This window comes from Mytilus edulis, chromosome 6, assembly GCF_963676685.1.
Source record: "Mytilus edulis chromosome 6, xbMytEdul2.2, whole genome shotgun sequence".
Taxonomy (NCBI): Eukaryota; Metazoa; Mollusca; class Bivalvia; order Mytilida; family Mytilidae; genus Mytilus; species Mytilus edulis.
Window position 1 is genome coordinate 89,604,842 of NC_092349.1, and position 15,490 is coordinate 89,620,331.

At 32.0% G+C, this 15,490-nt stretch overlaps 2 protein-coding genes across 3 annotated transcripts in view; one reads left to right on the forward strand and one right to left on the reverse strand.

The window, feature by feature from the left end:
• The window catches only part of LOC139528844 (notchless protein homolog 1-like), a 48,510-nt gene that overhangs the window by 8,437 nt on the left and 24,583 nt on the right, over positions 1–15,490 (forward strand). Inside the window, exons 7-8 of the mRNA XM_071325062.1 lie at positions 2,674–2,829; positions 4,746–4,881. Of these exons, the coding sequence (XP_071181163.1) occupies positions 2,674–2,829; positions 4,746–4,881 (292 nt within the window). The remainder of the gene's footprint in view (positions 1–2,673; positions 2,830–4,745; positions 4,882–15,490) is intronic.
• Positions 8,497–12,474, reverse strand: LOC139528839 (uncharacterized). 2 transcript variants are annotated; one of them, XM_071325060.1, is made up of 2 exons: positions 12,130–12,474; positions 8,497–11,042 (listed from the first exon to the last, which is right to left on the reverse strand). In XM_071325060.1, exon 2 carries the CDS (start codon positions 11,024–11,026, stop codon positions 9,557–9,559), a length of 1,470 nt encoding a protein of 489 aa, XP_071181161.1. In that variant the 5' UTR covers positions 11,027–11,042; positions 12,130–12,474; the 3' UTR covers positions 8,497–9,556. The 2 variants fall into 2 exon arrangements, with proteins under 2 accessions (XP_071181161.1, XP_071181160.1); XM_071325059.1 differs by lacking the exon at positions 12,130–12,474 and adding an exon at positions 11,428–11,459.

Below are 15,490 nucleotides of genomic sequence, written 5' to 3' on the forward strand. Positions count from 1 at the left end.
TAAAAATCCCGATCCCGATAAACAAGAAATCACCATTTATTTATTAAAGAGGTCCTCCACTATTTTAGGTAACGAATAGACACATCTGACACATCTTTTAAAGGAGGCCGTCCTGCTTAACTTTGAAAATTAAACCCTCTGAGTAATGTTGTTCTTAATTATTTGCTTTCCTGAATTTGTGCATTTTGAACAATATATTCAGTACGTACATTTTAAACACGTCAAGTTGGGGTATTTGTTTTCTTCAAAATTGTAGAATGTCATAAATATTTTTATATGATATTCGATTATAGAGAAGACTGTGTCTATGAAATTATCTGTGTAGTAAGGCCAAGAAAAAATACAGGTGTTTCAGGTAACATCCCCTAAAAAATTAGGATAGGTAGGAAAGCAAAATTAATTTTTTTTCAAACGTTTTTGACTGGTTCATATGGAAAAAAAAATCTGACTTTATAAGTGCTTGTCCACATAACATCCAAAAAACTTTAGTTGTAGAGTTAGATTATAGGTACTTAAAATTGGGGTAGATATATTTAAGGGTACCGGAAACACATGTGTTTTCTTTTAGGTCTTACATAATCTTACTCTTATTGAAAATATCCAAAGCAAGTCTAACTTTTGGGAAGGGTTGTAAAGAGGCGTTATGTTCACGGACAAACGCGAAATAAAATTCAAATTTCACGATGAACGAAAAATAAAAAAATTGCTTGCACGTTGCCGTTTTTACCAATTTCACAGTGAAGCACGAACTGTTTTCACGGGAGGTTGAAATTAAAAATGGCAAAACACGTTGCACGAAAAAAAACCTTTACCACCCTCTTTGGGTATACTGATCCTCTAAATCAGAGCGACACTAATACCAAGGAGATTAGACATTTATCATGAATTTTGGTTAGCATTTCATTCACGTACAGTGGATATAAAATATATGGCACTGGCTACGGTTACTTTAAAACAAGAATGTGTCCAAAGTACACGGATGCCCCACTTGCATTATCATTTACCATTTTCAATGGACCGTGAAATTGGGTAAAAAATCTAATTTGGCCTTAAAGGTAAAAAGATCAACCAATAGGGAACATATGTACTAAGTTTCAAGTTGATTGGACTTGAACTTCATTAAAAACTACCTTGACCAAAAACTTTAACCTGAAACTCGCACTTTCATTTTCTATGATCAGTGGACCATGAAAATGGGGTCAAAAGTCTAATTTCGTTTTAAAATAAGAAAGATCATATCATAAGGAACATGTGTACTAAGTTTCAAGTTGATTGGACTTCAGCTTCATCAAAAACTACCTTGACCAAAAACTTTAACCGGAAGCGGGACAGATGGACGAACGAACGGACGGATGGACGGATGAACGGACGCACAGACCAGAAAACATAATGCCCCTCTACTATCGTAGGTGGGGCATAAACACGAGCAGAAAATAACAATAAGATCTGGATCTACTCTGTTTCTAGATGCGATTCGGATTGAAGTATTATGAAAATGGCACTTTTATCTGTCCAAGGTACAGTTTTTTGTCAATCCCGTTATATTTCAACATAAAAATCCCGATTTCCCATGGCTAAAAACGTGGGTTTCCCGTATCCCGATGTTTTTCTATCCCGAATTCCCGATCTTTAAAAAAAGCAATCCCAATTTCCCGTTGCTAAAATCGGTCAATCCCGGCGTCCCGAAAATGGTCTCGCCCCCCCTCCTTTTACCATTCTAGAGTTATGTCCCTTTACAAATGTAAAAGATGCTGAGTTTTTAGTTTCCATTCTCCAACATAACTTTGTCTCAACCAAATGTTATAAAACCTTTACACAATGATCATAACAATAAAATACAGATCAGCTCAAATTTGAGTGGCCTCACTTTTACCATTCTAGAGTTATGTCCCTTTACAAATGTAAAAGATGCTGAGTTTTTAGTTTCCATTCTCCAACATAACTTTGTCTCAACCAAATGTTATGAAACCTTTACACAATGATCATATCAATAAAATACAGATCAGCTATGAATTTGAGTGGCCTCCCTTTTACCATTCTAGAGTTATGTCCCTTTACAAATGTAAAAGATGCTGAGTTTTTAGTTTCCATTCTCCAACATAACTTTGTCTCAACCAAATGTTATAAAACCTTTACACAATGATCATAACAATAAAATACAGATCAGCTCAAATTTGAGTGGCCTCACTTTTACCATTCTAGAGTTATGTCCCTTTACAAATGTAAAAGATGCTGAGTTTTTAGTTTCCATTCTCCAACATAACTTTGTCTCAACCAAATGTTATAAAACCTTTACACAATGATCATAACAATAAAATACAGATCAGCTCAAATTTGAGTGGCCTCACTTTTACAGTTCTCTAGTTATGAAGTTATATGAAAGCGGGGAATAATCTGTGACTATTGGACACATTTTCTATTTGATTTTTTTTTAACATTAACAAATTCTTTATTGAACCGATTAGTTGTCAGCAGTTACACAAATGAATTACATTAAATCTTTATGTGAAGTTTTTAAATAAATGGCATTGTTTAGATTTTGACAAATTCTTAAAATAAAGTTTATTATAGACAATTTGTACATTTTCCCTGTGATCTTAATATTTTTAAGATTATTGTCTTATTAGTTAGGGTATGGTACACATTACTGAATATTTTATCTAATGATTTTAGGATGGAACGGTCAGACTATGGGACACATTACTGAGTACATGTACACTTATCTTATCCAGTCATTTACAGTCCGTCACATGTGTGAAGTGGGGAGGGACTAATTTATTATACACAGCATCACAAGACAGAACAGTTAAAGTCTGGAGAGCTGAGGATGTGAGTAAATATGAATTTAAACAATAAATATATGAAACATACTAGAAACCTCGTCAGTTTGCTTCAATTATATTTACTTTGATGGAAGCATCAAGAGACAGGTTATGTCATGTACAACCTTTGGATCAAAAGGAAGGATGGCACACTGGTTTACCTTTGTCCATCTGTTTTTGTCCTTCGATCTGTCCCTGGTCTAGGAGGTTTATGTGAGGTATATATCATAGTATGCCTTTTCACATTCATGGCTAATCAACTTCATATTTACAGGAATTAAAATTTCCTGAAATTTGGTATCTAGCTTCATGTATGCATGTCATAAAATGTGATGTATTTTCATGTTCAGCAATCATCACTTCCCTAATTACAGAATACTAATAACAGGTATCATAAACATGATAAATACGCAGCTACTTACAGTTTCCTCTACAATTACCAACATTATAATTGGATTTTAGAATAGGACTTTAAAAGCCACATCATGGCACATGATATACAGGGCTCGACATTAACGCTTGTCCGATTGTCCGCTACCAGAGGTAAAAAGGGGCGGACAAGTAAAACCCCAGTAGAGCTTGTCCGATGGGACAAGTAAAATAATCTGTAGAAAATAATTTAAATCCCACTCTGATGATCAAACGAAATTCGTTAATCAATAAGGTTTTAAAAATGTTATTTAATTTGACCTGTTATAAGATTACAAAATCAATCGATAATAAATTTAAACTGTTGTCTTGTCATATACTTCGGCATAGAAAAAACACATTCTGTAAACGTAAACCAGTCATCGACACTCTTACTACTGAATCTTCCTCCGATCATTTAGAACAACCTCCAGTGGAGAAACTTTATCAGTAATGCGCTTTAAAGATACGGAACTCAGCTTTGAGATTAAAATAACAATATTGTCCGAGACGAACATTTTATAAACAAACCCCTTCGATACAATCATGGACTTACCTTAACAAAATTTGGTTTCACTGCATCTGGGGAAAAGAAAAAAACAAAAGACGAAGAAGGGTATTAAGAAAGGAAGAAAGAATACGAGCTTAAAAGACAGAGGACGTATTTACCGAGCTGGGAAGAGGAATTCCTTTGGTTAAAAAATGCTGTTCATACGGACGATGATGGCCGGGAAGGTTGACGAGTCAAAATCAAAATCTATGATATGCCAAACGTGTAACAACTATCCTGATTTAGCAGATAGAAATTGCACTATGTTCATAGGAACAAGTGCTTTCAGAAAAGATACATTAGTTGCTCACAAACTCAGTCTTCAATCACTGGTGGTCAAGTGGAAGACAGAAAAGACCAAGCTTCAACCCTCATGAGTTTAGAGGATTGAGAGCACTACCAGATCCTGACATGGAACAGACTCACTCTGATGATGACATTGATGACAACTAGATAATTAGAACCCTTTTGACTAAATGCAGTAGCCATTTTTGACTAGGATGTCACTAGATAATAAATATATAAACTATAACTGTTATATTCTTTTATTTCACTTTGTGCAAGCCATTAACATAAAAATTAACTATATTTTTAAAAGAAAAAAAAAGTTCACAATTATTTTTTGGACAAGTAAAATTCCATTCGGACAAGTTCATTTTGGTAAGTACTTGTCCTACAGGACAAGTTAAAAAAAAAGTTATTGTAGAGGCCTGATATACCGGTTCCACAGTAACTGATAGTTTATTGGTTGTGTATGTGTTGGTGTTGACCTTCAAGTTAGAGTGTGATTCATATTGCATGATGTATTTGACTATTTACTTTGACCTTGAAAAAATTCAGATGTAAACATACATAATTAATATGAAAGAAAGTTAAAATTAAATTTAATACTGTAATTTAATTTTCAAAATTTTTATTCCTTAAAACATGTAGACATGTAAACTGAATATTGAATATATTTACAGGGTGTACTTTGTCGGACTTTACAAGGTCATGGCCACTGGGTGAATATTTTAGCATTAAGTACAGACTATGTAATGAGAACAGGAGCATTTGACCCAGCCAAAGCTACAGTTGTACACCAGGAGGTCACAGATACAGGTAAGTGTCAGGGTTAAAGGTCATGGCCACTGGGTGAATATTTTAGCACTAAGTACAGACTATGAGAACAGGAGCATTTGACCCAGCCAAAGCTACAGTTGTACATCAAGAGGTCACAGATACAGGTAAGTGTCGGGGTTAAAGGTTAAGGCCACTGGGTGAATATTTTAGCACTAAGTTCAGACTATGTTATGAGAACAGGAGCATAATTCATGTCTAAAAGTGCTAAGGAAAATATTTGAAAAATTGGATCCAACTATCATGAACAGGGGTGTGGAAATGATGAAATTATACAACCATTCACGATTATTAGACACTAATATTAATGTTAAGGCAATGATATCTAGTTTGCAGTTGTATAAGCTTTTACAAGTCTCATTTCCATGAAGATTATATGGAGATAATATGTTCCAACCCTATCATCATGGAGTATTGACTTTAAAACTCTTGCATAGATTATAAGTTTAAATGCATGTGTGTTAAGATTTGTTAAAAGGGTGCCACTTATGAACAGTCAATGATATTTTATATGCAGTTTTATAAGCATTGGCATATCTCATTTCTATAGAGGTTTTTTGACCCTCTGTCCTTAATCATGGCTCAATGACCTTGAATGTTTTGCCTGTTTTCCTTGTTTTAATGTATGTCTCACCAATTTTTATCGTCTCTTTTTTTGGCCTGATTTACATTTTACTATCAAAATTATAAAAACAGGAAGTATCTACGTGTCAACATTTTATATTTGTAAAACAAACAACAGCAATCATTCATTGTATTTGTTCACATACAACCCTTATTCACCCATTTCTTATATTCCATTTTGTACATTGATAATAAACTCTTTTTGTTTTTTTCATGTCTTTTGTTGTCCCCTGATTTTTTTAATGATTTGTTTTGTTTGGTTGTTGTCTCATTGATGTATGCAGTAGCAGATCCAGAAATATTCACAAGGAGGACCCACTGACTTCCTAAGGCAGATTTTTCTCAGTTTTATGTATTTTTAATTTTAAGATACGATACATAAGGTGATAATAAGCTGGACATATTGTTATGACCATGATGACTGAGAAATATAGATTCCTACACTGCAACAAGTGTATTACGATATTTCTCCACTCAACACAGTTAAATTTTATTATTTAAAGCGTGAGGCTTGCAGAGCTTTTTAGATAATTAAAATTTAACTGTTGAGAGTGGAGAAATATCATAATACACAAGTTATAGTGTCTGAATTTATTTCTCTTATGATTTTTGGGGAAAGACGGCTTCAAGCCGTCAATTCCCTAATGGGGTTGGCCAGAGTATCATTCCCTCACGTCAATCATTTTGTTTTGATAGTTTGGAAACCCCCTCAAAATGTCATACTGAAATTAATGACAAGGAGAACAGATTGACTTTAAATACATTTTTTACACATTTCCCTTCTGTTTCTCGTGAAATTATCGTATATTGAGCTTTCCCTTACACTATATACGTTTCTTTTACAGTCCGGAAAAATCAGTATTACGAAATATTCTAAATATATATAACCTAGTGACGTCATTGTTGGAATGCCACACAGGGATATCCTTTATTCATTATAAAAATCATTCACAGTATTTATATACTAATTTAAAATCCGTATTTGTTAAATGTAAACCTAATGATGTTTTCTGTAGTGTAGATCATTCACACACCAACATGCAATGCTTTAATCTGAGGCTATAATCAGATAATTTGTAGGTCAACTTTCGCGGTAAACAATGTCAATGGGGATACATGAGATTGGGGAGAGAAACGACAGTTTTCATTGTTTCTGTAAAGTTCTGTTTTTAGAATCTTTCTCCAATTCAGGAGCACCTCCATTGATGAGTAATTATACACTAAAATCAAAGTTAATGTTTCTGAACACTTAAAATGTGACATTTAGTAGATGATAAGTAGTCTTCTATATAAAAAAAAATAAAAAAAAATATAATGTTGCTTTTTGTAGTTTATACCTATTGAGATTGGGGAGAGCAACTGCAGTTTTCATTCTTTCTGTAAAGTTATGTTTTTAGAATCTTTCTCCAATTACGGAGCACCTCAATTGATGAGTAATTACCCACTAAAATGAAAGTTAAGGTATCTGAGCAATAAAAATGTCACATTAAGTATATATATATGATAAGTAGTCATCAATTAAAAAATAATTTTGCGTACCAACACAATTATTGTAGTGGTCATTTTTTTTTTCATTTTTTTTTAAATATTGCTTTTTGTAGTTTAAAGCTATTTATTCATGAATTTTACAGATATATCAAAATGTGGGATCTTGAAACAAACTTCACACAGCTTATATCAATCATATTTGATTTTATAAGTACATGTATCCCTGTGATGAGAGTTGTAACTGGGAACTTTATCAATGGAAAATTAAAACTGAATAGATTTTTCAGTCCTCACTTTCTTGAGAATACTGTCACAAAAAATTGAGAATGGTCTTAGCCTGCTGTTCAGTTGTACATAATTAAAATTCTTAAATATATTGTAGTAGTTGTTAAATTCAATTGAATTTTAGATAATTAACTCCCAACTTTAATCAAATGTTTTGATTTAGAAGGTGCAGATCTCATTGGTCCAAATTGTCTCTATGATGAATTCTTGACTAAGGAAATGAAATAACAATAAACAACAATTAGTTTCATTATTGTTAGCCTTTCTATATGTTCTAGCTGTTCTTTTGCTCATTCTTTGTATGTAGACTATCAAAAGATACCCCCTAAAAATTGAAACAATGGCCGTCTTTTCCCTCAGAGCTCTTCAGCTCTTTGATTATCCTTGGTTTTCAAAGATTTTCAGAAACTTGTGTTCTTTAAATGCGACACCATCAGGCATGGTTGCCTTTTTTCATGACGTCACAATAGGAGAATTTAGAAGAAAACAAAACATTTTGACGTCATAATCAAATTTGGACTAATCATTTGCTGAGAACAAATATTTCACTAGTGAGGAGAAATATTTTTCTCACACCAGTCAAGAAAAATGAAAATAGCACAAAAATAAGAGAACATTACATATCCCAGTGGTCAATCCGCCTTATAAATGTATTATTCACTGTACTAATATAATATGTATAAAGTATGGCCCCTTTCAGAATTTCTATATATATAAGTAAAATGACTATGGTTTAAATAAGTAACACTTTGTTTGTGATATAAGTTTTTCTTCATTATCTCCAATAATAAATTAGGCTTGGATAATATTGGATTATACATAAGGTTAAATCTATGTTCTTTGAAGTTTTGTAGAACTTCAATATCATAAATAATAACACCCATAGTTTTTGTGTTGAAACTATTTTAGAAATGATTTCACTGATATGAACCTTGGTAACATTTAAATTGTTTTATGATCCAATATTTGAAAACCATTGATCATGACAGGTTTTCTGTAAAGAATTGATTTAATGTTCTGATGTTTAATTTGAATGTGTGTTGTCTTTTTATCAGATATATTGAAATTCTTTAAATACATGTAAATACTTATATGATAACACTAAACTTAACATGTATGCAATAATGTTTTTTTAGGTCAGAATAAAAATAGTGAATTATCATCCACTATGTCCACGCACATCATTCATAGCCAAAAATGTACTTCTTCAATATATTTATTTTCCACACATTATACTCAATATTAACAAAAAACAGAAATAAATTGAAATGTGTTTAAAATGTAAGATACATGTTTACTCTGTACACACCAAAACACACTATGTGCACACGCTTTTATTTACTAATTTGGCTGAATTCAATCCTGATATTACTTAATGGCTGAGATCTAGATTACAAATTAATTATTCATTAATTAACAAACTGATGATGCCTATTATTTAAATGGGGGACTCAGGCCCTCATTAAAAAGCCAAATGGATGATAATGATTGAAGTAAATAAACCGATTTGGTTCTATACTTTCGCAATCTTAGCAAACCAAAATTAAAATTTATCAAGTTATATTTAACATTCTTGCTACAGAATTTTATGCACTACACAAACTGTTGTGGTTCATAGTTTTGCATATATATATATATTGAGGGTTGAGATCTAACTTATCATGTTTAACCGCACCACATTTTTGTGCCTGTCCCAGGTTAGAAGCCTATGACCATTGTTTGTTTTGTATGATCTTTATTTTGTTTTTCATTTATATGATTTTGAGTTTAGAATTATGTTCATTTTCACTGAACTAGTACACATTTTTGTTTAGGGGCCAGCTGAAGAATACCTCCGGGTGTGGGATTTGTGTGTTTTCTGCACTTTGATCAGGTTGTAGTCTCTGACGCATTCTCTTTTGATTCTCAATTTTATTGCACACAAACTTTTCCAACATGTATGGATAAAAGGAGATGTGGGTTACTAGTAGTCAAAAAATCAGCAACAAAACAACACTCATTTCATATAAATAGATATCTAGACATCCAATAAGTTTACTTTTAGATTTCTTTTCTGGTACTGTGTATTTATTTATATATTTTTTAAAAGTTCACTTCTTGTTTGTTTACTTTAAGTTATCGGGTGATTTATCATTAATATGTTGTTGGTTTGCCGTGCACTGACCCTTACCCTACTTTTATTTCCTTCTATTCGCAGGAAATTTTTCCGTATGAAAAGTGATTTATTTTAACATTAATGTAAAGATAATACACATTATGTTTATGAATCACAGTCTACTCTTATATCTGTCTTGTGATGGGGTGCTAAACTACCAGAACTTTCACAATATCCAAATCCTGTCTTCCAAACTGTTGTGATATCAATTAAATCTGATTTAACTCTGAAAAATCGTGCTAATTGTCCAGTAGTCCAGATTGTATGATGGTCTTGAGAAGCCGTTGATTGCGTTCTATAATAATGAATCACTGGATGGGTCACGGCACCAACTTTTCGGTTCCTTATATCATCAAATATGCTGATATCAGGGTCATGGCAAGCTTTGTTTGTCTCGTTAACCTTTGTGTTAAATTTGATGTCCCCAAAAATTAGATTTGGAACATTTGGTTTGATGAAAGTGAATTTGAAGATGAATTTCACTCTATTTCCAGTGATAAAATTGGAATTACATGCCCCAGTGTTACGTGTAACAGTTTTCGCTGTTTTGTCCATTGTGTAGCACTCTTTTGCAACTAAGCTTTGAGAACTTCCTGTCTGCCAGATTATTAACTTTGTTTTTGTAATTTCATCATATTCAATTTTAAAAATTTCAGATTCTTTTTCTCGTACATCATATAAAGTAATGAGACGGACCCAGTTAGCTTTTTCTATGCTGCTTTCAAAATCAATGACTGGGTGATTAAAATACATGCTGACATTATCAAAGTATCTTTCATCGTCGTACTTCCCCTCAAAAAGTGTACGTGGAATATTGAATTTAATGTCCCCATCCAAACTTCTTTCAAACTGTGTACAAAAGAAAACAGTCACAGATCCCGCAAAAATTAGAATAAGACCAAACATAATGAATACTCTGTATGCAACGTGTGTTCTCGCCCATTTTGTTTTTTCTTTGGTTTTAGCTAGATTGCTCTTACTGCAGTAACGAACTAAAGATACAATTATACGGATACATATTCCAAAAATCATAACGCTTGCCTTGACGAGCTGTAGGTAACTTATAGCTTCCTCACGGCAGACGACAATGGCAACGTTCAGAGCTATCTGTGGAACATCCTCAACCCAGATTGTAATGGCCGATGCCATATCTGAATCTATCCATGGATTTTCACGGAAAACTTCCCACCACAAATTTGAAATTTCAAAAATGAAAGTAAATGTTCCGAGAATAGAAAAAGCAAGAAGGGACCATGTTATTGCTGGTTCTGGAGGCCCATAAACTAAACCCTCTTCTGTCAGAAAGACATCTCTAAATAACAACCAGTCACAGATTAAATCTGTAGCGTCTAATCCAAAAACTATCAGGAAAACAAAACACTTAAACCACATTTTATGTCGGACTGTATGTACACATGGGCAACATTTCTCTATTGCTTCTGTCTCTGGGTTAGCTTGTTCAAACTTCTCAGGTTTCCCATTTGAAGACTTCCTGTCAGGCTCCGTAATAGAAGACTTCCTTTCTGGCTCTGTCATCTCTGCTGGAGCCTCCTCTACGGCTATTTTTGTAGGCATTGTGTCATCTGGTAGACTGGAAGGTAAACAATAATGGTTTTAATTGCTGTGGTTTTTTTTACAGAAATATTTTTATTGAAACTATAGAATAAAGAAATAAGAAAATAATTAAAACATGTTAATTACTTATTATGGCACCTTAAAACATTACTGTGGAAACGAGAAGAAAATATATAAGACATAATGATAGATTTCCAGTGAAAATTTAAAATATTTTATGTAAAATTAAATATCGTAGAATTAGGGAGGAATAGTTTTCTTATTATCACATAAATATTATATCATTGAAATAAAGCCCTTCATGAAAAAGAATTGATGTCAAAGTAAAAAACATATATATTTTTGACTTATTATCAACTTAAAAAAACTTTAAAAAAATAATAAATAAAAAACTGTTTTACCGTGGGTAAAGCTCCATTATTCCTAGTGGGCAACAGATCTATTTTTGGACTTTATCAGTGATATTATTTTGTATGATAAGCTTTATTTGTATAACAAACATTTTTGTTTGTTGTTATCATTATTTTTTATAAATCAATACACCTATAAACTAATTTAAAACTAGAACTGTAGGAAATTAGTTTGAATTATAAGTACTTCAAGTACAGCAGTTCAAGGGTCAATCATTTCCATTTAGACATGTTAGATGACCAAGAATGCAGGATGCAAGGAGATTTTTCAGAGCTTTGTGATATGACGAACTTTGCATTGTTTAACAGACTAAGCAGTGTTTGTTTACTTTTTGAATTTTAATATCAAAAACAGCCCCTCATATTTATTCATTGATCATGCATTATTTTAAAGGTTGACTGCACAAAAATAATGTCAAATATGTGCATGAAATATTTGGCACTGGCAAACAGAAATAAATGAATCAATTATAGAAACCATTCTAGCAGAGAGTGTTTCTGCAAACAGTTAAAGGAACACTCCGTCTTAAAAAAATTGTTGTTTCATGTAATTGTTTAAAATGTGTTTTTCTCTTAATTTTATCATCTTACATAGTTTTTTTCAATGCAAATAGTTATTATGATAATCAAGACAAATAATTTTTTTTTATTATCAGGAAAGAAAAACAAAAAAATTCAAACTACTTTTCTTACCTGACTTTTGGTGTATACTAAGATAAGTTCCAGATATATAGATCATCTTAAGGTTATATTGTCAGTGGTGACTTCTACTGTTGTGATCAAAATATTGAACTGATAAACTTCCAATATAAACCAGGTCTTAGCCGACATAGATTTATTTCCTTTAAATTCTTCTGTCGCCAAGATGGTTGTTAAACATTTGACATATTTTTATTTGGATTAAGAATTTGATGTATGGGTTTTGCATTGATATGCAAGTGCAATACTTCATGTACCTTTTCACCAAATGTATTTTTCATTTATTTTGTTGTAGAACACAAACATTAATTCCCCATATAAAGAACCTGCCTCTTTATCTTATGAGGTATGGCATTTATCCCAATAGTTAAATGTTACAATTCATATATTGAAAATTTCAATTTTACCTTGACACCTCACACAATGCAGTGGTATTATCTGTATTATCTATGTAACAGTTTATTAAATAAATGATCAAAAAGTTCCATAAAATGATAGAAGCTTACCTAAATATTAAATTTTAAACAAAATGTTTTGCAATTTCAAAACACTGGTATTTTTATTTTGAAGGATTTGTTTCTGATATTTGTCGAGCCTTCGACTTTAGTCGAAATAGCGAGACTAAGCGATCCTACATTCCGTCGTCATCGTCGGTGGCGTCCACAAATATTCACTCTGTGGTTAAAGTTTTTGGAATTTTAATAACTTTCTTAAACTATACTGAATTTCTACCAAACTTGGAGAGAAGCTTGTTTATGATCATAAGAAAGTATCAAGAAGAAAATTTTGTAAAATAAATTTCCACTTTTCCGTATATCTTACTTATAAATGGACTTAGTTTTTCTGCGAGGAAACATTACATTCACTCTGTGGTTAAAGTTTTTAAAATTTTGATATCTTTCATAAACTATCCTTGATTTGTACCAAACTTGGACAGAAGCTTGTTTATGATCATAAGATAGTATCAAGAAGAAAATTTTGTAAAATAAATTTCCACTTTTCCGTATATCTTACTTATAAATGGACTTAGTTTTTCTGCGAGGAAACATTACATTCACTCTGTGGTTAAAGTTTTTAAAATTTTGATATCTTTCATAAACTATCCTTGATTTGTACCAAACTTGGACAGAAGCTTGTTTATGATCATAAGATAGTATCAAGAGGAAAATTTTGTAAAAAAAATTTCCACTTTTCCGTATTTTACTTATAAATGGACTTAGTTTTTTTGCCAGAAACAAAACATTCACTCTGTGGTTTAAGTTTTTAAAATTTTTATAATGTTCTTAAACTATCCTGGATTTCTACCAAACTTAGACAAAAGCTTGTTTCTGATCATGAGATATTATTCAGTTAACATTACATACAGTCTGCAGTTAAAGTTTATAAAACATTTATTAGATTCATAAACTATCCTGGATTTTTTACCAAACTTGGAAGCTTCTTTCAATCAAAAGACAGTATCGAGAGGGAAATTTTTATTGATGTTTTTCCTCATTTTTGTTGAGTCTGCGATTAACAGCAAACGTAGGCGAGACACTGGGTTATGGGAACCCTTACAAATTTTTCCAGATTTCAGGAATAAAGTCTTTTCAGCAAAATTGATGAAATAGTTTAAAAGTTTTGTGTTATCAACTCCTACAGTTTCAACCCAGATCCCTATACATTTTAAGATTGTACATGATTGTGAACCTGGTATTGTGGAAATTGTTCCTTATGTTGTTATAGTTACTAGTTATGAGGGGGGATAGGACCTTTATCGGGACTCCGGGATCGGGTGTTTTTAAGCTCGGGATTTCGGGATTGACCCTTTCGGGATCCGGGAGTTCTTTTTTTCGATCTCGGGACCTCAGGATTTCGTTTTTTTAAGCCCGGGATTTCGGGATTTCGTATTTTTAAGCCCGGAATTTCGGGATCAGGACCCCTCCTACCCTCCCTAATCAAGTCATGGTTAAAGATTTTAAAGCATGCAGATTAAATATATGAATTTGTTCCTTCCATTTGCTCTTCAGTGACGAGGAACATTTATTTCTCTCCTTAGGAAAAGAACCAGTGTAAATAGATCTCACGGTCAATAATGAAATTGATATGTATAAATAGGCTACTGTACTTGGAAAATTGTTTATTCCTTGAATACTTAATTTCATTATTTTGACTAATTCTACATACAAACCTTTGGAAAGTTGTCAATGAAAACTGAAAATTTTTGCTCACCTTTTAAAATACCTTCAAAATCCACTATAATGTAAAAAAAGAAGATGCGGTATGACTTCTAATGAGACGATTATACTTTCCACAAGAGACCAAATAACAAAAAAATTGACAACTATAGGTCACTTTACAGCCTTCAAAAATGTGTATTCCATGAATGATAATGAATTCATATCTTCACTGAAAATTTTATACAGAGATGCATAAAATTAAGTTTAAAACAATGTGCATATTTTTTATTGAAGGTTTTTAGAATAGTTGCTCTAGAGTTAAAGAAATAAAATCATCAAAAATTTATCTCCTGCATCATGTTTCAAAATATTCACAGATTTCTTTCAATGATATGTATATTCTTTTTATTTCAATGTTTGGGAACCCCTAAGCCTGTATAATTCTCATTTCTAATGTTTTCCTGATGTAAAACTAAAGATATATTTCAAAATTATTTTTATCATCAGTAGGACAGTAACTGTTAATGATATGTCAGTTGCCTAAAGCTAGTTGTAATCTACAAAATTTAAATCAATAATTTTTTGACAGAACAGATGTAAACAGATATACAGGAATTAAAAAAAAGTGTTTAGTAGTTTTCCTGTGCACACAAGTCAATATATGTGGAATGCATGCGTTGAAGACTCATTGGTGGCTTATGACTGTTATCTGCTCTTTGGTCATGTTGTGTCTTTGACATATTCCCCATTTCCATTCTCAATTTTATAACAATTTTCATACATCAGTATCTCATTTAAAGGGAAATCACACTATTTATACTACTAATAATAATTCATTGAAATTTTGCATGTAGACAGATCATACTTATTACGATATTTTAGGCGGAAAATTTTTTGGGGTCACCGATGTTGTTTTCGAGATATGACGTCATCAAAACTTAAAGAATCGCGTTATACCAAAATATAGAAATAGTGCTTTAAATTGCTGTAAAATGGCAAAATTATTGAAAACCGATTTTAAACTGGAATATCAAATACAGTCAAATGTTATTTGTACCTTAAACACATTTAATTGTCTCTGTTTCCTTATTTTTGGAGGCCTTTGGACATTTCCCGCCATTTTTAATTGCTATTTATAATAGATTTTTCTAGAAATAAAATAGCTACTAATGTTTTTCCCTTCAAACTTATGCATA